General features: G+C 38.0%; 1 protein-coding gene across 3 annotated transcripts in view; it reads right to left on the bottom strand.

The window, feature by feature from the left end:
* LOC149250686 (SEC-C motif-containing protein / OTU-like cysteine protease family protein) overlaps window positions 1-13,175 on the bottom strand; it is a 111,128-nt gene extending 97,953 nt beyond the window's left edge. Inside the window, exon 1 of one of the 3 annotated variants that reach the window (XM_089459186.1) lies at window positions 12,909-13,175. Coding sequence is in view for 2 of the 3 variants with exons in the window: in XM_089459184.1 (XP_089315310.1) it covers window positions 12,909-12,974 (66 nt within the window). In the remaining variant the exon portion in view is untranslated. The remainder of the gene's footprint in view (window positions 1-12,908) is intronic. The other 2 variants (XM_089459184.1, XM_089459185.1) reach the window with 2 other exon arrangements.
* Window positions 13,176-23,635: the final 10,460 nt, after the last annotated feature.

Genomic DNA, 23,635 nt, shown 5'->3' with positions numbered 1-23,635 from the left:
AATGCATACATTCCAACTCTGTCTCAAAGAAATTAGAGATAAAATTAAAAAATGGAACAAGGAAAAATTTGGTAACATACAACAGGAACAGGAATTGCTACAGGAAAGGATGAAAACGGTGCAACAACAGATAATAACAAATGGTCGCACTGAACCCCTAGCGGAGAAAGAAGACAATTGTTGAATAGGTTGGAGGAAAGGAGGCAACAGGAAGAAATTCTGTGGAAATAAAAATCAAGAATTTAGTGGCTGAGAGAGGGGGAAAGGAACACTAGATTCTTCCACAAAGCGATGATCCAACATCGCCAGCATAACAGGATCTTCTCCTTAGTAGACCAGGATGGAAATCGCCTTATTCAAAAGGAAGAAATGGAGAACCTGTTGGTCCAACACTTCCAAAATTTATTGACAGAACCTAATCTAGATAGGACAGAAGATATAAACAAGATTACTCAGCATATCCCTCAACTGGTTAGTAGGGACCAGAACCTAGCTCTTATGAGGGAAATAACTATGAGTGAGGTGGAAGAAGTGATCAAAGGACTAGCAAAGAACAAAGCTCCAGGCCCAGATGGCTTTACAGCAGAATTTTTCCAGGCAACCTGGACGATTCTAGGAGAAGATATCTTAGTAGTAGTGGAGGAGTCAAGATGAACTAAAAGGATGCACCCAGCCTTGAACTCCACCTTCCTAGCTCTTATCCCCAAAACAGACCATTCGGAAGAGCCTCAGGGGTTTAGACCTATAGCTCTATGCAATGTAATATACAAAATTCTGGCTACAATAATGGTAAATCGCCTCAAACCAATCCTTCCTGGCTTAATCTCTCAAGAGCAGATTGGTTTTGTAAAAGGAAGGCAAATTGTGGATGGGATAGTCACAGCTCAAGAGGCAATTCACTCTCTGAAGAACCTAAAAGCTAAAGGTATGATGATAAAACTAGATCTATCAAAAGCATACGACCGGCTAAGTTGGTCTTACCTCCAAGGAATCCTGAAAGCCTTTGGCTTCGATCCCAAATGGATAAACTGGATCTATTCTATGATATCAACCCCTGTGTTTTCAATCCTCCTAAATGGAGCTCCGACTGAGGCATTTAATGCAACAAGGGGGCTAAGACAAGGAAACCCGATGTCCCCTTTCTTGTTCATATTGGCAGCTGAAGGATTAGGAAGATATGTAAAAGCAAAGGTGCAAGGAGGTCAATTTAAAGGCCTGCGAATGTGGGGTAATGACCTGCCATTAACACATCAACAATTTGTTGATGACATAATGATGTTTGGGCAAGCAACCCTCAAGGAAGCCAGAGCCCTGATAGACATCTTGCACAATTTCACGAATGCTTCAGGAACGCAAATCAACAAAGAGAAGTCGAATATCTTCTTCTTTAATACAACAGCTCAATCCCAAGCTTTCCTGGCGAGAACAATGGGCTTTCGTATAGGAAACCTCCCCTCGAAATATCTGGGGATCCCGCTAAGTCTACACCCGATCAGAGTGGCAAACTGGAAAGCACTACTGGCAAAAATCCAAGGGAGGCTGCAGAACTGGACTTTCAGGACTCTAAATATGGCGAGTAGAGTCATACTGCTAAAAGCAGTGCTTCAGTCAATCCCGATATACCAATTATCAAGCCAAGTTGTCCCTAAAACTGTATGCCATGGAATGATCAACATCTTCAAGAAATTCCTGTGGCAAGGGCCACACACAGTCAAAAAATGGGCACTGCTATCTTGGAATTGGCTAAGTAAACCAAACAAAGCAGGAGGGTTGGGACTCCGAGACCCGTATATTCTAAACTAGGTCATGGGGGCTAAGTTATGGTGGAGATGGATTCAAGGAGGAACAAACCTATGGAAAGAAATATGGGGGAGAAAATATGGAATGCCAAGATCGACAGAAGGAAGATTAAGAGTCCAAGAAAACATAAAGGGGTCAGCTATATGGAATCTGGCATCTGAAAATAGAGAACTGATAAGAAATCATAGTTTCTGGGAAATCAGGGGAGGAGACAAAGCTAGATTTTGGCAAGAGGCGTGGCAGCAGAGAGAGAAATTATTCAGTAGGCCAGACCTAGCGGATATATTCCTATATACAAACAACCTAGCAAATCAGTCGTGAAAAACTATTGGGGAACGGATACAAGGGAACAATGGAGAAAATGGAAGAGGAAACAAGATTGGCTTGGCACACCAGAGTCGATTCAATGGGCAACCTACGAGAAGGAGATGGAGTCCCAAAGAATAGCAATAGCGGAAGGATCGGACATAATAAGGTGGGGATATAGAATAAAAGGGATGTTCACCATCCAAGAAGGATACCATCTGCAAGCAACACATCATCAACAGCAAGGGTTACCCATATGGGAACGAATCTGGAAGGATAAACTGTGGCCCAAAATAGCCTTCTTCCTATGGGTTGTCCTGCACGGCAGAGCACTAACATGGGATCAATTACAGGTAAGGGGGATGCAAGGACCATTGGTCTGCTGCATATGTGAAAGACAAACGAAATCAATGGAACACTTATTAAATGCTTGCAGTTACAGTGAAGTTCTATGGCAGTATCACGAGCAACTATTCGGCCATAGAGACAGGGATCAATCAAGCATGAAAACAACAATGGAAAAATGGAGAAGGAAGCCTTACCAGAATCCCATCTTGAACCGAGCCTGGCAGATATCCCTTGGATTCTTGCTCTGGGCGGTGTGGAAGGAAAGGAACCGAAGAATTTTTAAAGGGGAAAAGAGAACAGCAGTAGAGTTATGGGGAATGATAGTTCAGAACATTCGAGAAACGATTCTTGCAAAGAACTGGTACCCAGATGATTGGGAAGCCACTCCATAGGAATGTCGTATATTGGAAAGGTTAAACCTGAATCCAAGCATGCTGATGGCCAATTCATGGAAACAGAAACCTACTCCCTGTGACTCCCCAACCTTTTTCGTGTTTCCCTAGGAAGAGTTCATAAAACTAAACTTCTACGGAGTAGCTAAAGGGAATCTGGGGGCTACAGGCTCAGGAGGGGTGTTCCGAGACCATCAAGGCAACACCATTCGACTGTATGCTATGGATTGTGGAATAGCGAGTAACAATGAAGCAGAGCTCTATGCGCTAAAGCGAGGGCTAGAAATAGCTTGGAGAGAAAAGTTCCAGAAACTAGAGGTGGAAGGAGACTCGAGACTGGTAATAAACATAGTGAAAAAACTTCAGCAAGGAACCAGATGGGAGAAGATAAGCCAAAGTTGGAGGACGGCAAGGTTGGTTCAGGAAATAGGAAATCTAATACAAAGGATAGACTATATTATTCCGACACATGTTCACAGATCGGGGAACGTGGCAGCAGACTGCCTAGCCAACTGGGGATGTGGAAAAACCAGTAGCAACCTTGATATAAGGGGCGACGACTTAAGTCGAACAGAAGGAATGAGCAGTCTTGTGGAAATCCTAAGAATAGATAACGAAAAAAGGAGAGAACCCCCGATCGGGCTGTGGCGGGCAAAGGAGGGTAGAGGTAAGAGAAGTTGGACAGATAGCAGGGGTGTTGGCAAGCGTACATGGAGAACCGGGAAATATAAGACGACAGGAGCAGCCAGAAGCGGGAAGGCAATGATGACAGACATTAAATGGAAGGTAAGTGGGTGCTCAATTCCATACGCACATGCGAAGGAAAGGGAGGCGGCCAGTGGAGCAAAGCAAGTGGTAAGTACCTTGGGAGTGAAGACGAGTAGGTGGGAGAGCAAATTAAAGGAAAAGGTAGCAAGTTTGATGGGCATTTGCATGCAAGAAGCGGAGGTAGAACGTGCAGTCGGAGCTGGCAAGCGTCGAGATTTGGGGGAAGTCGTCTAGAATTCGACCTTCGCTTGTAAAACCTAGTATGTGCCTCCAGCCCTCCCCTACATCGATAAGGAAATAATGAATTGGAATTTGAGAGAAATTTCGACTGTAAGAGGAACAGTAGTGAGTTCTGTAGAAGATTGTTGGTTAATTATTATGGTTTACCCAATTGAAAGAAGAAACAAAGCATTTTGGAACCCTTGGGTTATTGGCCTGTCAACCTGGGGCAGGATAGCCCTGATAGCAGGGGGGGAAGGGAAATTTGAACCTCGTATGAAGGTAGCAAGGTCCTGGGGTATAAGGAGACTGTCGGGCCAAATTGACTTAGAAAGTAGAGTCATCCTGAGCGTATCTCTCTGTATTTGTATGAGGAACTTCTTATGGCAGTTAAGGAAGGGTATCTGGATTGGGGGGAGGGAAACAAGGGGAACTGCGAGAGGCCTGGAGTGAAATCAAACCCTAGTGCAACCTCTGGCCTGCTTGTCTAAGTGCACCCCCTTAGAATAGGGTCGAAGCAAGCCCTGGAATGGGCTGGAGAAGCAGCTAGCCCCTCGACCGAGGAGGGGAGAAAGCCCAAACCCGAATTTGGCTAAGCCTCATCGGGGGGATTGCCTGGAGAAGGTCAGGAATCTCGCTGCCTGGAGACAAAATTGTAGACTGGTGGGAAAGGATAAAGCAATTTCTTGCTCTCTGGGGTAGAGAAAACCAGGAGAGAAAGACCTCTAGGAGTCCCGATGGCAGGTTTGGTAGCATAGGATGCTTGAGGCTCAGGGTGGTCTTGAGGGATTCGGTCAGGAGGGCAAACCGATTGCTAAAGTGCAGCAACCCTGAAGATGGAGGTTTCTCTATCTTGCTAACCTATGAGGGTAGAGAGGGGCACCTGGGAGTCGTCTGGGGAATGAGAAGCAAAGAGGGCATGGAGTGGATGAAAGAGACTGCACCAGAGCAGTCTCAACCTGAAATTGTGGGGAAGAATGCTGGGAATTCGAGAAGGAACAAGGCCAATTCTCAGTCCATGAATCAAAGCATGAACACAAGGAATTTTGACAAAACAAAGACCAAAACCCAGATCATAAATTATTATTCGTATACTAAGGATAATTTCATTCTGGTTTATAATGTCTTAATTCTGGTTTACATTATAGGTAGCACAAACGCCAGTGTTCAGAAGGCTCCGACGGAACGGCACTTGCATCACGCCAATGCTTACCAAGCCCCGGTCCAGGCATGTCGTTCGTGCAAGAATGAAAGGAGCAGCGAGAAGACACAGATGGCTAAGGAAGGCAAACAACAGGGAAGGAAAGGGAACAGAAGAACGGGAAAGACAGAGAAAAAAATGAAAGGCCTGGAGCCATCCGCAAGCAAACCTCCGAGGAAAAGAGGAAGGAAAACAGGACAGGAAAGTATGCAGAATCTCATCAATGCCTACTATGTAGGAACCCCGGCCAAGGTGAAAGCAGTTATTTCTGAATGGGAAAGAGAGTTAAATGCCAACATCGAGAATGAAGAGATTCAAGCAAAAGAATGGGAGACAATAATTAAGGATCCAAGCAATACCCGAGGCCGCCAAACATTGTTTCGGCAGACCATCCAACAATATTGGGTTATGAAAAACATCCTGGCTAAAGCAATGACCACTTACAAGGAAAGAGAAGAACCGGAAGAGGACAGACCAGCAAAACCAAGCCTAAAGGATCTCCAGAAGGAGATTCAATCAGTTCAAATGCAGTTGTATCATAACAATCTATGCCTGAATAGAGTCAAACAGCAGCGCCAGACTGTGATGCAAAGTGAAGTACCTGGGTTGAGTGCGAAAGCCCCAGCCCAGTTGATTCCTCAGATGAATGAAACAGTCCAGTTAGTTAAATTTTGTTTTATGACGATTAGCATTTACTTTTCAAGCATGATTCATATAGAAGATAAGGTACTTTTCAAGCATGAAGCATGTAAAAGATAAGGTAGCCAATGTAGCATGGATGATTAGAATTACTCTGTTTAAACTTTGGACAGCGTTTGATGCAGATACGTGGCCAAAAGACCTGGTTTCCTACGGGCAAGTTGAGACCGCCAGCAGAACTTTGAAAACCAAAGGCAATATGTTTATGAAATATTAATAGAAAAAGGAGATCTACCAAGCTTACACACAAAAAAAAAAATTAAAATTACTTAGACTGCATATTTCTTCTTCACAGCTTTTCAGATCATCAATTGTAGATAGAACATAAACTTAAAGAACATATGAAGACAGTCAAGCACAAATATGAGACACTGAGAGTTAGGTCCAATGACTAGGGCAAAACCCACAAAGGTAAAACCCAAATGATTCTTCTTCTATTAAATTTCTTCAATTGTTCAGCAGATTACAGAGAAAGAGAAAGAATGAGAATGAATAAAGTCACCAATATATGATCAACTTGCAGCTAAAGTGCTCTTGCTCTTTGCTTGAAGATCTCCTCCTCCTCTTGATTAGATCTTGTCCTTCACACTTGCTCCAGTTCTTCCCTTGCTCTTACTCTTCACTTGCTCTCACACTTCTCTTGCACACACTCAACACTAGCTCTCCTTCTTCACAATGAACATGCTACATCAACTCTCACTTGCTCTTGCTTAAATAGATAAGAAAGAAGAGGAGTTACAAAATGAATTCATGCCTTGGGCCAATAAGAGGAGAATCGAATTCCATGAAAGAGGAGTTACTTAAGGAGAAGTGTAACTCATCCCAAGAATAGAGAGAGAGGTACACATGTCTTGAGGAGTTACAATTCAAATTAAGGAGAGAGAGAGTTACACTTAGACATGAGAGAATATTTGGTGAGAGTTACAAATTGAATTGAATGAGGGAGTTACAAGTGCATTTAATGAGGAGGAGTTACAATTTTGCCATACATTGAATTAGTGAGGGAGAGTTACATTCTCTTAAGTATGGAGTTACTATTTTATTCCAAGAGAGAGGTTCAATTTTCCAAGTAAGAGATTCTCAATTTAATTTACTTATTTCATGAGAGAATTCATTTTTATTAATCCATTAAAGGTGAACGACTTTAGACTATTTTATAAATAATAGTATCATAATAATAATAATAATACAAGGATAAAAATATTAATTCTTGACTTGTATAATCATGATTGATTTGATTTTAAAGTGGATTCCATATGTCGAGATCATCCTTGATCATTTAGACATGAATTTCTATTTTTGGAAAGTCACTTCCAAATTGAGATGTGACTTACTATTTTTGGAAAGTCATATTAGAATTGTTAGAAATGAAATTTTATTATAAGTGGTTCAAACAGAACTGAAAGATATGATTTCTTCTAGGAGAAATTCATCCCTGAGCTGTCAAATTTTAACAATTTATACTGAATGATTAATGTGATAAGTAATATGCTAATTTATTTATATTGAATTTTGAAATATGATAAATAATGTGCTAATTTATTTATATTAGAAATTTAAATAATATATGTAAAATAAATTAAATGTGGGCTCTATTTTTTTGATGTCGGGATTTCTCCACAACATTTTTTTAAACCCTATGACAGGTGTTGGGAGGTGGAGATTCTTTAATTTAAATATGCTTGGGACCCTATGGCAAGTGTTTAAGGTGGAGATTCTTGAACTTAAATATGCTTGGGTTTTGAGCATGTCAACAAATAACCAGGTTGAAGTGTACAATCTATTGCAAGGTTAAAGATTGCTACAAGCATTGGCATCCAAAGATTATACGTGATAGGCGATTCAAAAAATGTCATCGGGCACTTGTCAAACAAAAGTCCAAATGATGTTCTTTAGCATTGCTACTAGAAAGGATAAACCAAGAAGTCAAAAATTTACCAAAGGTCAAGTTTCTCCATGCAGTACGAGAGCACAATGCTTTTGCGGACAATTGCACCAATCAAGCCACTCCTTTGAAAATGTGGAAAATCACGGTTTAATGGTAAACTTAGCAACCAACCAATCCCATAGTTAATCATGAAGGTCAAGGCACGTCATGTCCAATTAATTATAAATATGGCAAGTCATGAAGATCGTGCAAGTCAAGGCACGTCGTGTCCAATTAATTATACATATGGCATCATACAAAGAAAGTTTGTCATTTAGTGGTGTATCTAATCTGAAGGTACTATCTCCCTTGACTTGCATGAAGCAACAATCATTTTCAAATGTAATTCAACATGTAGGAGGTTTACTTCGGTACCATTATGGGATAATGGTGGGGATTGATGACTTTTCACAGTGGAGTTACAAGAGCTCAGGCTCAATCTCCAATGTGAACTTTGGCTTCGTGAAGTGATTAGCGTGCTTGGTCTTTCTTTTGCTTTGGAACACTAGTAGGCAGACCCATTTATCCCTATCCCTTCCATTCAAAAGTAGAGTGCTTCGGGAGCGTACAAAGGTTCCCTCCCAGGCCCTTGTCTCTATCGGGGTTTTTTTCTCAATTTTCATATAACTCTGAAAGTTTACAGTGCTTTCTTTTTTTCTTGGGTTTACTTTACATAGTTTCTAGTTTTGGTCTCGATTGGGAAAACTTTAAAGACCTTCAAGTTCCAAAAGCTTTGTCTCTTCCTTCTCTTGAAGATTGTGTCTTCTCTAGTTTCTCTGGGGGAGTGGTTTCTTTTGTGTTTCTTTGATTTCGAGATCAAAACTGTGTCAGACCAAATTCCTGGTCCCAGTGATCTCTGCAGAACTGCGGACCAGCGTTATTAGAGTTGCAATTTCATATCTGGTGTTGTACAACATTGTTCATCAAATAGATTATAGAGAATTGTAGGAGATCAAGTGAGTGTTGGATGGCGTTGTCATTAATGTCAAACCTATGGTTTGACTGGGTTTGACTTTGAATAAAACACCAGCCATTGATGTCAAATGAACAATGAGCGCTTCTTAGTAATTATCAGATTACATCAATTTGGCAGCTCCACAGTTGGATGGTTGAAAACCTGAGTCCTAGGGTTTGGGTTCCCTAGACTGAGGATGTACCCCAACTTTGTCGAGGGTTATTGAAGGGTCAAAATATTGAGTTTGACTTAGAGATCCACATCATTGGATTCACTTCGTCAAGATATTTTCAGTGGTATGTGGCACGCCCTGAGTGAGAGGCCTCCTGGTTTGAGAGATAATAGTGTTTAAAGTTGATGACCCCAAATTTTGGGCTAAAACCCCAAGGGGTAGTGACATGACACCTTATTCACCTGCGATTGTCAATATATGACAAGGATTCTCACTGCAATCTCATTGTGTATAAGTTGAATAACTTCAAGAACCAAAGGCAATGACCCAATCTTTGACTTCACAACCTTGGTAGGAACACATGCACTAAGCCAATCATTGGTTTCAAATTTCTAGTGGAATTGAAAATATTTCTAAGAAAGATCCTTAACACAAATATTAAATAGGGATCTTAAGGGTTAGTTATTATTATTTATTATTAATGAAATTATATTAATGATCATTCATCCATTAAATAGCTAGTGGCCCTTCTTACTTTGCCCACAAGGCATATATTACTTTAAATTATTTTTGATATATCCTAAGTCAAAGTTCTCCTCCTAAATGCCCTTGAACGTCTAACTTAACAAGCCCCTTACTAAGTCCTCAAACGATCATCATTAGAACCCCTCCTAGACCTATAAAAAGAGGCCCCATACCTCTCTTCTTAGTTATGAACGTTAATGCAAATTAAAAAGAAGTCAAGCTCTGAAATGATAACCTTCAGCCCTTTAGAAGAACAAAAAATCAAGCGAGAGGTTTTTAGGTAAAAAGAAGTCAAGTTCTGAAATTATAACCTTCGGCCCTTTAGAAGAATAGAAAATCAAGCAAGAGGGTTTTGGGAGTTTTGCATTTGTTTTGGTTTGGTACTTGGGTGATCATTGGTTTTACTGTAGGAAGGATGTCTTCAGCCCTCTAGGGCAATGATCTTTGAGCAAGGCTTATCATTATAGACCAACAAAACTTAATCTATCTCTATTGACAGTGGCCTAAAAGGGTTTCGTTTAGATCTGAAGCAACCCTACCTTTTATTTCTGAAATTACGCCCTCTCAAGGTCAACATCTTTGTGCACAAGGATTAAATTTATGTTGAAACTATTTTGCTAGGTGAAGATCGAAAGATATGTAACTAGTCTCCTGTACTCTCAACCCCCTTTAAACTCTTAGTAGACATGTAGAGATGGTCTAACTGTTGTAGTCTTTTGGGTGCATTTATATGGTTTGACTTGCATCTATTAAGGCTTATTTTTGTGCACCAAGCATACCTATCATATACTTTTGAAGGCATGAAGTAGCAATCCAGTAGCACTTGTAATTATGAGTATAGATGTGCACGTGTGACAACAGTTATGTAACAGTATTGCAATTGGTTTATGACAACCTCGTTGGACAGTGATATACGTGACTACAATGGGTAATGATGGCTCCAGGGTATAGACTATCTGAGCAGCAGTGTTTACGCATATGCTGTTAAACCTCCCTGGGCCTTGCTTGAGAGCATTGCTAGTAGGTCATAGGGATGATCTGAGGCATCCTGGAGTATGACATTATCAAACATTTGGGTTCAGTGTTTGCAGTAGTACAGGCAATTCGGTATAGTGATGCTAGCTAGTGTTGTGAGCTCATGAACGCTCATTTATTCATATGCAGTGCGGTGATTCAGTATTGATGTGCAGTGGCCTATAGCAATGTGCAGTGGTAGCAATTTGTACAGTGATGAGCAGTGACGGTTGTGTAGTTTTAAGTCGATTTGGCAGCATTGATAGTTAGGGTTTGATGTGCAGTGTATATCAGTGATTGGTTTGAGCAGCTTTGTGCGGTGATCAGGATTGTACAGTGTGATTAGTTGTGTAGCTGCAGGACCTGACAAGATATTCATCTTGAATAGAGCAACATTCTCTTATCTACTATCTACTTATATTGAATTAGAGCACAAGAAGATCCAGTCTAAAAATTGTGAAATGTGGTCTGTCGGCTCTTCTGGGTGGTAGGGTGGTGCAAGGCAGGTTATTGGAGTCACCTTCAGGTTGTGGCCTGAGAATACTTCAGGGCAGTAGGGTGGTACTAGGGCAGGGTGTTGTGGCGTCCTTTCAATTGGGGCTAATAAACAACAAGGCGATGAAGTATCCTTCCTACAGCAACTAGTAAATAGCGTGTTGGGGCACTCGTCAGGTTGTGGCCTGATCTATAGGGCGTTGAGGTGTCCTTCTAATTGCAGCAGGTTATTAGGGTCTGTGTCACAAAGTTCGTCGAACTTCAACCTTGAGGTTCGAATTTTGGCAAACCTTAAAGAATTTTTGAGGTTCGGTGAACCTCATCGAACCTCATAGCCATTGACCAAGTCCATAGATCAAAACTTATGACCTCATGTCACAACTCAACCATGTAATCTATCCTTGTAGTTTCCTTGTCCATGATAGAGGTTTTTGTGTCTATTGATGTCAATTTCTTACTATTATATCCTATATTTCATTTTAAAGTCAATATATGTATATATATAGAAAATGCATATAGACGAACCTAATGGCGAACCTCATCAAAAAATTCGAACTCGAACCAAACCTAATCATTGTCGAATCTGAACTTGAACACGAACCATGTGACTTAAATTAGGGTTTAGTAGTGTCCTATAGGTTAGAACCTCCTTCAATTGTAGTTGAAAACTTGATGTAATTACTTTTCTTTTACAGAGGAAGAGAAGACAATTACTAAGAAACATTTGGTGGTTTTTGATCCGGAGGGGGTTTTCCACCTAAAAATTTGTTTCCATTGTTTTATCTTTCTACATTGTTGTTGGGTGTTGTCTACTGTTGATTATTATTTATGATTATTTGAAGAAGAACTATAATAATAACTAAAGATTAACTAATACTCCGAAAAGAATTAAAAAGTGCTAGATGCTAAAAAATGCTAATTCACCCGCCCCCCCCCCCCCCCGTATTTCCAATAGTCAGCGTTGAGAAGTAATGAGGATGCCATCAATGGTAACAGAAGTTCTATTTTGGTAACTATGGGAAGAATTCAGGGATAGGATAATCAAGCAATCTCACAAATTGCTACAATAATGGGTACTATCGTTCAATTTAAGAGCCAAATAAGTAATGAGGATGCCATCAATGGTAACAGAAGTTCTATTTTGGTAACTATGGGAAGAATTCAGGGATAGGATAATCAAGTAATCTCACAAATTGCTACAATAATGGGTACTATCGTTCAATTTAAGACCCAAATCTCTGTATTGGAAGCAGACTGCGGCATGTTCCGCACTATGGTCATAAATCTGTCCAAAGCAGAACAGTCAGGTGCATCTAATCAGGTGCAATCTATCCATTCTAACTGTGGCGCTGTCAGGACAATGAAACTGTTTACCAGCTTCCAAAGAATTGAGAAATTGTCAAAATGGACTGTCCACTCGGACTCAGCCAAGGCAGCTCAAGACGAAGCAGCCAGCCGAAAAGCCTTTTTATGAGATTGTGTGTTGTTTAAAGTAACTAGTTTTCTGGGTCCCTTTTTTATAGAATATACGCCATCAAGATCTACCCGAAGCAGTTGTTATTGCCTTTTTAAGGCTGTAGCTATAGAATAATAGATAGTCTTCATTTAAATTATTATTTACGCCTTCTTCAGGAAGGCTTTTGATGTATATTTGCTGCGGGATGCAGCTGTTTTGCTTAATATAAATATCTTCCACTTATGATTAAAGACTCCCGAAAAAATATTTTTTAAACCCTAAATCCAATTCTATTTGCTTCTTATTATTATAAAGTTATAGCCAACATTTTCCGAGACTCGGGGATCATTTCCATTTCCTAGCTGTTTACAGGATGTCTCAAAGCCTGGAATTTTACAGATTATATAACTGGGTTCTCCGTTAAATGTTTGCTAACAGTAAAATATATTATGAATTCGATTGCAGCTGAGAAAACTTTCAATCTTCAATGAATCAGGTTGTGAATAAAACTCAGTAAAATAAACGAATGGAGTGCAACTATGCCACACCAGAAAATTAGTTATAGCATTGGCAGATGCATATCATTTCAAAGGGAGATGGTTAATGCAGAGGGTTTGAAACAATAAAATACCGGAGGCTGAGTTTTAGGTTTGGATTTGACGTTCTTGCCCTTGCCCTTCACCACGCCCTTGGCCATATTCAGCGCTGGCAGGAACCGGCATATACGCTCAAACACTGAATCCCCCGTTCCTGTTGTCTCCGCTTTTGGAATCTCGTGATTCACATGATTGAGTACACTGTATATCTTCGTGGGGATTTATGATATGACTGTGATAAATGGTGATCATTATACGCTTTTGCTGCCAGGTCCATGCCGAGGGGTGCCCAAGGATGATAAATTAATACTGTTTTTATTATTAGATAAAATTACGAGGAAGGTAAAACCGCCTTAATTGAGGAAGGTAGAATACCTTAATAAAACCGCTTTAATTGAGGAAGGTAGAATACCTTGATAAGTTATTTTAGTAAGTTTTATTTAAATATTTTTATTTATTTTTATTTTATTAAGGTTTATATATATATATATATATATTCGACGTAGTAGAGATTTTTTTGAATTATAAGTTTGAGTAAATTTTTCTCAAATAGTTTTTTAGGCGGTTGAATTTATATATGCAGTTAAAAATCTTGCCCAAAAAAAGTTACATTTCAGCTAAAAACTTCAAAACTTAATATGTTTAGATAATATAGTATCTTTATTTTGGAAAAAGTGTTTTAAAATTTTAATTCAAATACTAATAATTAATAAGTGGATGGTGAAGATTTAATATTTATAGAATATTTTTATTAATAACCATGGATAAAGGGTTGAGATATATCTTAAAGGTAGTTATGCTTATGGATAAAGGGTTGAGATTTATCTTAAAGGTAGTTATGCTTTTTTTGCTTTTTAATTTAACTACAAAATGTTAGAAAATTAAATTAAAATGAATGTACATAAAATATTTTTTGTTTACCATGGGTGAATGGGTGACTAGTTGGAGTAATTGGGCTAGGCTCAAGATCAAACCTAGTTGTTGTCAATATAACGCCAAAAGTGTTGTTGTCAATATAACGCCAAGAGTATATCCAACAGCGAGTAAGCCAGATATACTACGTATTTATAACTTAGCAAGAGTATTGGACAAGGTATCATAAAGGGCCAAAGATGGGCCCCATGGGATTTGAAACTCACCGGAAGGCATAACAGGTCAAATGGCCAAAGAGGTCCCCCATGGGATTTGAAACCAAGTGGAAGGCATAACAAGCCATGGTAGTGGCCCATGATATTGTAACAAAGCCTATTTACAGGTTAAAAATCTCCATGGTAATATGGAGTGAATCGCCATGCCTAAGAATCTTGTTACATGTTTTTTTTAAATGCATTTATGTTTAACTCATATATTAATTATTTTTATAATTAATAATCATTTAAAATAAATTTGTAATTTTTTTATTTTTTATTATTTTTTAATCTTGGTAGTGTGAGATGCATCATGAGGTGTGTGTCTTTATGCTTATCATAAATTGATACTTATCAGCATTTATGAGTCATTTAATTTATATGGATGTCATAGTGATAAGGGAAACCAACATCTAGATATCAAGATGTAAGTACCTTCTATCATATAAAAAAGGATTTATGTTTTTCCCAAAGTTTTAATATGCATTGTTTACATGGAACCTATCCCAATCACTAGACCACAACCCAATTGATATATTTAGGAGAATATTTTATGTATAACCTTAAGCCTATAAGTAGTGATTTTTTAATTTTATGTAGTGGAAATTGTAAGTTATCAATTCCTCTCCTCCACATCCTTCATCGTAAAGAAATCACAAGCTTGGTAGATGTATTGGGTGTTGTGGAACAAGGAGGTTAGATGCAATCTTGGAAACCAACAAAATAGTTGAAATTACAAGATGAACTAGTGAGTGGACGCAATGTAACAAGCTTATTAAAGCACGAGGTCATATGTCTTGGCAAACATGATCATGAATTAAAGTGGTCTAGAAATAATGTTATAGGGGTACTCGCAACAAAATTAGGTTAGGAAGCTAAAATTGAAGAAGAAATAAGAGATAAAAGGTTGTGGTGGTGTAGAATGTATGGAAGTTAGAAATTCATCTAAATACTAGAATCTTTATTTGGTTAGTTCTAACTAATAAGATCATAAGATGTGATAATATCCAAAAAAGAACTAGATAGGGCCTAAATAGTGTAGTTTGTGCAAGGAAGATAGTGAATTATAAATCACCTCTTAGTAAATTGTTCATTTAAGCCTTCTAGATCTTAGCCCCCAAGATCTCGATCATCCAATGTATGGGTAAAAAGTGTGGTTTCGATTGACAATTTGTATAGACTCATTTAAACATTGGCAAGCATAAATATCTACTGGGAAAAATGCTACATCGCAGGGGTTACAATCCTTGAAACCTAGATCATCAATAATGGATTTACCAATATTATTTCCAATCGCCAAAAATCCCTCTTCATTCCGAAATTCTAAAGAAAGATTAGGCAATTTGACCCATATTGACGTACTATCATGCAACAATCAAACATCAAATAACGGGTGCCAAGGTTTCAATCCAAGCATCATTATGATTGAAAAAAACATATCTATTCCATCATCTTTTATGCATCCTCCTCATCGAAAGAAAATCCAAACCAACCCTATAAAAATCATGACAAACACGGAGATAACTCAAGATAGGGATCCAATGAGATTGAATGTACTTGACTAGCTATTATAAATTCATTATGTGGCCTAAAAACTTATCAACAAGGGTTTTCCAAACCAAATATAGAACATGTGCCAATTGCAAATCCTTTCCCACCGCCAATGAAGCATCTTAGCCTCACAAGCAAATGGTTCCTTTCCTTTTACAATATTTATGCAAAAGCACCGAAACATTAAAAGAACATCAAGATCTAGGTTAGATCCAATGAAACCCCCAACATGACATAATGAATTTGATAGTGGCATTGAACAAAGGATCAATATAAAAAATTGATGCCTAAGTGTTATGAGAAATATCCACAATAGGATTGCCTCCCACAAAATTCACATATAAGGCCTTTGAAAATGGGGAGGTCCAACAACTAAGGACTTCTGATAGGTCATATTCGTAAATGGTGTAGTATATCTAGTGGGGTACGTTGACTCCCCTGGGTTATACTCCAGCATGCAATACCTTGGGCTTGTGTCACAAACGTGTGACTAAGTAACAAAAATTGGGTCTGCTAGCAGCATATCATGAAATTAATTCAAGAATTGAATGTCCTTGTTAGTAGATTTGAGATTGAATTCAAGAGTTGAAATGGACTCTTTGTCTCATCAAACCTTTTCCTTCATAGTGACCTAAATGTGTCTACAAAAATCCTAACTTAACCCATCATAGAAAATAATTGTCACTACATAATTGCAAAAAACTTATCAAAATGGCAATAATTTAGACTACATATATAGTTAGCCACTTTGTTGCTCATTTGTGATTTAGTTTCATCATTGTAATAAAACTAACAATGCTAGTAGTTGTTTGTGATCCATGTACCAATTCATGATGTTAATTTGTTGAAGATTCATCCAAATGGAGACTATATTGTGGCCATTGTTGGAGGATCATCCACATGGAGTGTGTAATTCTGCATGTATCTATTAAGAAATGGTTAGAGTGGAGACATTATGGTAATGCTTAAATATGTATCCCCGATGGGGGCGTAATTCTCGAAGGCATTTAATGGAGAATGGGGTTTTAGACTCCCACTTGTCTGTTTCCAAACGCAGTGTAGCACGAAATGGTTATAGTGTATTCCTAGACCAACTTATGTATCATCATGTTAAATACCCACATGGCTTAACGAAAAGGTGGTGGATTTGTTTTGTGAAACACAATAAGGTGAGGTGCCCTCCTCGCCTCATTACCTTTGTTATATTAGTGTCGATCATTGCGTGACTTCAGGCGAGAGAGTTTTTACAGTAGAGGGTGGTGGTCATACTACGTGTTGTGGCAGAGTTATTGATGGTAGTCAATCTGCGAGATTGGTGGTGACGAGCCTTGCTCAGTGGGTGATAGTTGCTTTTGGTAGTGGGGAGTGGCAAGTCCTCACTCCAGTTTCGACATGACAAGGACCCCATTTTTTGAAGCTATTGTTATGTTAATGTTGGTGTTTGGTCAATGTTCTTTGTGTTATTCCTTCACAATTATTAATGTGGGTTGGTCTTTGAACTGGTGGTGGTTCTCTCCAACTCAACCCTTCATACTAATGAATCAATAGGTATTTTGTTTCCTTTCCCAGTCTTTGTATGTGGTTGTTGGTACCCCAATAATTTTTCAATTTGGTACTAGTATCAAGGTTCTAAAGGTTTCTCTACTAGTGTTCCATCGAGTCTGGGTTTTAGGCTTAGTTTCTTTCAATAAGCCTAACCTTTTCATTGTTCCAAAAAATTGGATAGAAAATTATGTAATTGACATTTCACTCAACTCGTTTTCATATCTAAGCTCAGGGTCAATTTATTCGTTGGTTCATTTCTCTGTGAATTGTTCTCTGGGTGGGTGAAGTTTGGGGATTTCAAAGGTATTTTCTTTAGAGCGAGTTTGTCATTTGGGGTAATAGGGTTGTGCCCTTTTCTTCTTTGCAAATTTTGGTATCTTTAATTTTAGTCCTGGTATAAACCTTTGTTTGGGGTGTTGGGAGGACGACTTAGTCATCTTTGCTTATGTTTTTTCAAATTTACCGTGTGACCCCTGTGTTTTTCTAATTGGTCTGACTCTTATTTGGGGTGGTGGTCTAGTCTTTTCTCTCATGCCTCCTCGTTAACGGTTGGCTAACCAAAGAGGGGGGGCTAGCCATGCTCATTTGCAACCCTAGAGACTTTTCACCTAGGACTTTACCTCATATTTTGATTCAATGCCTCCAGAAATATAGAAGGAAATTCGTCAAATGGAAGCACAAGAGTTTGGAGACCGCTCTTACTTTTTTAACTCGAAAGTTGGAGATAAGGGTCTTTGATGGCTCCTGGACTCGGGAAGATTCATGAAATGGAGATTATACTTTCTCTGCTCCCTTTCGGTTCACAAACAATTGGATACTTTATTTCGTATGGTTTTAAGAGACAAACAAGTGGACAATTATAAACTCTTTGTTGGACAAGATGACATTAAAATAATTCTCAGGAACATTTGTTATGTCCTTGATGATATTGATGTTCGTCTAGTTAGGGTGGAATTTTTCATGGTGTCTGACTTGGCATCAAGGGATTCGTTGGACCCTTCTGGAGGCATTATGCTTCCTTCGGTGGAACCTCCAGGCGATATTATGCATCCCTCTGTTGACATTCCTCCCAACTTCATTGTTATTTTGTTTGATTAGCACTAACGCTTGTCAGTGAAGTTTTTTGGTATTTTCTGGGAGTTTTTGCAATAATGTTTCTTCATGTTTTGGCAAAGAGACTCAGTGATGGTTTGGCAACAACACTTGGGTGGTTATTAAGACTTTTTCCTTGGACATTAGCATTTGCATGTGTTTTAGTTGGTTGGATCCTTCTGTATCTTTTCATTAGTGGCTATCAAAGCCTCTTGGACTCTATGGTGTCGACTCATAGTGTTGTTCTTCAGTCAGTTAAAGATGCTTTGATGGTTGTTCCTAGCTCTATAAGTGTTGGTTCATGCTTACTTACATGTTTTTGTTGCGGCCCTCACTAGTTGGTCCCTGCCCTGTAAGGGTTGATTCATGTTGTTCTCATGATTTTGATGAGGTGCTTAATGGTTAAGGTTAATGTCTTGGACGATTTGCAGCAATTTCTCCCTGTGTCGTTGGAACGATCCATGGGGCACTAGCCCACACTATTGTTGTTTGGTTTTTGAAACCACTTGTTTGTGATATTGATTATTTTGGTTATCATATATGTTGGTACTCGTTGTTCTTGTTTACATTTATGTCCTATGTTGGTTATGTTCTAGTCCCTATGTTGTACCTTGAGGATGATTTTTGCAGCCCTGATGGTGATATCGTTTGGGAGGCTTGTCAACAAGTTGTCAATGTAAAAACTTTTATTTTAATAAAACTCTCCAGCATCAGTTTACAAAAAAAAAATGCTTAAATATGTACAAATTTTCATAGGATATGACGTAGATTCTATTATGGATAAGATATTTAAAGTCAAGCGCAAACCAAATTTATTTATTTATTTATTTTTATTTTTCAAAGTAAATCTATTGGGAGTTTTCACATGGTACGAGACACATATACAAAATTATGTCATTGTTTAACTATTCTACGTTTTGGAGGTTTTGTCTAGAACCCGATTAAACAATTTTCAGTTCGATCTTGTTATTTTGTTATTTACTTGCAATTTCCCCTAAAGGTGCGAAGATACACTGAAGGAATAGAATATTTGGGACGATCCAATGAAGTTCTAGAAATTTTCCATGACATGACACAACACCCTACAAACAAAATGGAATACATAATTCTCTCAAGGGAGTGGAGATATACTTTTAGTACTTTGCCACATTCATTGGTTTCATTGATTTTGGCATGAATTTGAATGGTTTCAAGCTCGGCTTCAATAATGAATGATTTTAATGTGTGAATAGTACGTTGAATGTAGTGTTTGTTTGGTGAAGGAGTTCAAACTCAAATTGAAATGATGCTATTTTTTCAAATTGCATTGGGCTATTGTATTTTTTTTGTCATATGAACGTAAATTAAGTTTGCTTTAGGTTTTCAAATTATTTTGTTGTTTGATATAAACAAGTTTGAAGAGAGGCTTCTCGAGCTATGTTTTTCTAGAATTAGGTGTAATATATTTGACCCTTGTAATAGATCTAACCTGCAAATATATTAAAATAATGAAAATGCGCCCAGAAATAACAAGAGAGAAATAGATAAACTTCATATCTTTATTAATATCAAACCCTTGAGGTAGGGAAACAACATACAATCACTCCTCAAGGAAGGAGAACACTCCACAAGCCATATGCTTGTCAATACAATAATCCTTCATATCTCTCAATGGGGAGTCTCTAGCCTCTATATAGGCTTCACACATTCAATACCATGGGTCTCTCAATACCATATATCTAATAGAATGGGCTTATCACATTATTGCTAACTACTTGTGGTCCCTTACATGATACGAGTTAACCACTTTATTTATTAACTATGGCCCATCACATTATTACATTATTCCATTGGGTACCTCCCTCTGTACCCCATAATATCCCCCCTAGATATACTACATTCCACCCTCCTTAAACATGTTTCGTCCCCAAAACATAAGAAGAACACAAATAATAAGATCTACTCAAAAGAGTAGTCCACTGGTACCATGCACGTGCATCTAGCCATCCCAGAGATAGGTGATTACTCGATCTAGCTGGTGCCTCGCTCGCTTGAGATGAGAGTTGATCTTGGTGTTTCCTCTGTGTTGATGTGTTGTGGGTGGATTGTCGCACCTCTTTATCTGTCATGCAGGGGTTGTTGTCCTTGTTGCTAATTCATTTCCATCTTGTTGGTTATTTTCTTGCTGGGTGATGTGGGTGGTGATATGTTGAAGTTTTAACCAATGGTGTATCTTTCTTTAATTCACCACCTAATGGAGCCTGATTAGTATCTATACATGTTGTGGCGCCTGCGGTTGTTGCTTATCTTCCAGTATTACTTCAACCACAGACTCCTCATCTGATGTATCAATACCTGCAACATTTTTTGCTTCAGCCTCCTTGGACTCTACTTGTTTATTGATGGAAATATCCTGTAATGTAATTTTCTTCTTTTTATACGAGAGCTTCAGGAATTTCTTCTACACATTAATATTGATAGTACCAACAAATTCCATCCAAGGGTATCCCAAAACAACATCCACATTAGCCATATTTGAAGCATAAAAATCATAATGCAATACACACTTATCCATAGAAATATTCAAATCTTTATAAACTTGCACCTGCTCATTATTAACCTGTGTGTGCTCCATTTGTTTAGCTGGGACTTGCAATATTTTAGCCAAATGAACATTAATAAAATTATGCTTGTTATTAGGATTGATAGACACAATTATTTTCTCTTTTTGAATACATCCATGAACCTGTAATAAGGAGATATCATCATAAAATAGCCATTTTTGTGTTTCATTCTCCTGTTGTGTAGTATGAGACCATTTGTCCAAAAGGAGTTTTTCAAATTCCTCATCTGAAAGTTTGGACAACTTTTTGTTGTCAAGTGAGCTCCACCATATGGCAGCCTCATCTTTCACCCAAAGCCATACTAAACCTTTCCAATATTTCTGAGAGATTTTCTTAAGGTCTTTTATGAATTCTTCAATAGTAGGACCATTATCTTTCCCTGTAAAAAAAATCTTTGCTAGAAGCCATGAAGAGGGTTTTGAAAAAATCACTTACTTTGGCGAAAATTTAAAATGGACACAACTCGATCAATATGGCTCAGAATCCTTCTTATAACCTATTTTTGGAAATGGAACAACCATTCTGCATCTTCCCATGTGATAGAAATCTCTATCTAGGCACTCTGGAAATTTAGATTCGCTCTGCAACTGTCTCGCCGTAAAAAAATTATGAAAAAAGAGAGAGTTGATTTTAAATCAACGATATCTCCCTCATCTGAACTCCGACTAGACCAGTTTTAGTTTTCAAATTGGGTAATTTTTCAAGATGATATTATATCTGCAATTAGTTTATCAAAATTCCCTTCAAAAACTGCAAAAATTGACTGGAGATCCGTCGTTCACGAATTGTCGTCAGGAAAAATTCTGCAACACAGCTGATTTTTAAATCAACGATATCTCCCTCATCCGGACTCCGATTCGACTGATTTTTTTTTTTGAATTTGGGTATTTTTCTCAAAGAATCTTGATATGCAATTTGATTCTGCAAATTTTGCACCAAAAGATTCATATCTAATCTACAAACTCGCCGCCCCAAAATTCCTACAAAAAGAAATAAAAAAATCTCTCCACTTTGCCCAAGAAAGTGTTCTGATACCACTTGTAATATATCTAACCCTTGTAATAGATCTGACCTGCAAATATTTTAAAATAATGCAAATACGCCCAGAAATAACAAGAGAGAAATAGATAAACTTCAAATCTTTATTAATATCAAACCCTTGAGGTAAGGAAACACCATACAATCACTCCTTAACGAATGAGAACGCTCCACAAGCCATATGCTTGTCAATACAATAATCCTTCATATCTCTCAATGGAGAGTCTCTAGCCTATATATAGACTTCATACATACAATACCATGGGTCTCTCAATACCATATATCTAATACAATGAGCTTATCACATTATTGCTAACTACTTGTGGTCCCTTACATGATGCAAGTTAACCACTTTATTTATTAACTATGGCCCATCACATTATTACATTATTCCCTTGGGTACCTCCCTCTATACTCCATAATACCCCCCCTAGGTATGCTACATTAGAGCATTTTAAACATCAAATGACATCTTCCATTATGTTTAACATGATAATTGTGTCTACATGAAGACTACAAAGGGCCCTGGCTATTCGATTAATCCCTAGGAATGTTTCAAGTTTTAAATTATGTTCCTCAAAGGTGACTTTGGGGGCTTAAATGAAATTTTCAATCCTTGTACGTAGTAGTCTATCACAGGGCTCAAATATTATTCAAATCACTTATGTGTTTCTGAAAGATTGAACCTCTAATGAAGAGTGCATAGGTAAAGCATATATATATCTCCCATGAAGCTATACATTAAAATTTATAGAGATGAGTAAACGAAGCAAAGGTTCATCCATTTTCTTGGACCTGCTAAAATGGTTGCATAAAACATCCATATGCATTTTTTTTAAGAGAATCTACTTCTAAACATGTAAGCTTTTAGTATGAAGTGAAAATATCTAATTTGGCTAGAATTTTCTCTTTTTTCCTAGAGTTCTAAAATATGAAGCAATATAATTTAAAGGTGCAATATAACTAAAGCAAAAGAAGAATTTATAGTATCGTGACAGATATGACTCTCTATTAAGCTCAGATATGACTATTTATCATGACAAAGATGACTATTAAGCTCGGATATGGATTCTGCCATTGGTCTCTTCTATCACACGACAATGCTTAGTTTTGTGGATAGAACAATGTTCCCTTTCATGTTTAGTCGTGATCGTAACACACAAGAATTTCAAAGATAAATATTTGGGTGGGAGATAGAAAAATAATATTGGTGCAATTTTTCTTTTGGTTGTACCTTTGGATTTATAATTTGTAAGGCTTTGGGCTGAATAGTCCAAAAGAATACATATAATAAAAAAAGTTGCAGTGTACCATCTTGTCAAGTATCAAAACTTTCAAAATGTAATTGTGTGTTATTTAGTGTCCTTGGTGTACTACGAGATATGATAAGTTATTACATTCTAAGTCTTTCTATGAAGAAAAATGTCTAGAGAGAGATATTGATTTCAACACCTAGGGTTAGAATAGTGCGTTGTCCCAATTGTGGGAAGGTTCTTCCTAAGATTGCAACATTTTTGTCTACCAATGTAGTGGTTGCACACAATGCTTCAAGCCAAGAATCGAGGCAGATTAAGAACCTCGTCAAAATTAAGCGATACACAACTTAAACCAACCCCTTTGCAATCAAATGACATAAAGGATAATTGCACAGAGGGCTATGACAAGGATCCAATGGAACTGCCCAAAAAGGGGATGAATTTCAATCATAAAATTTCTTCTCGGATTTAGTAACATATGTGATTGGAAGGAGGAATATCCATTAAGGCAAAGCATGGTCAGTGTGCAGTGTGCCTCCACTCATGTAAT

The sequence above is a fragment of the Pinus tabuliformis genome, chromosome 7 (assembly GCF_031772625.1).
Source record: "Pinus tabuliformis cultivar Carrire ecotype Pingquan chromosome 7, CPIR1, whole genome shotgun sequence".
In the NCBI taxonomy this organism is placed as follows: Eukaryota; Viridiplantae; Streptophyta; class Pinopsida; order Pinales; family Pinaceae; genus Pinus; species Pinus tabuliformis.
This window is presented reverse-complemented; position numbering and strand designations above follow the sequence as displayed.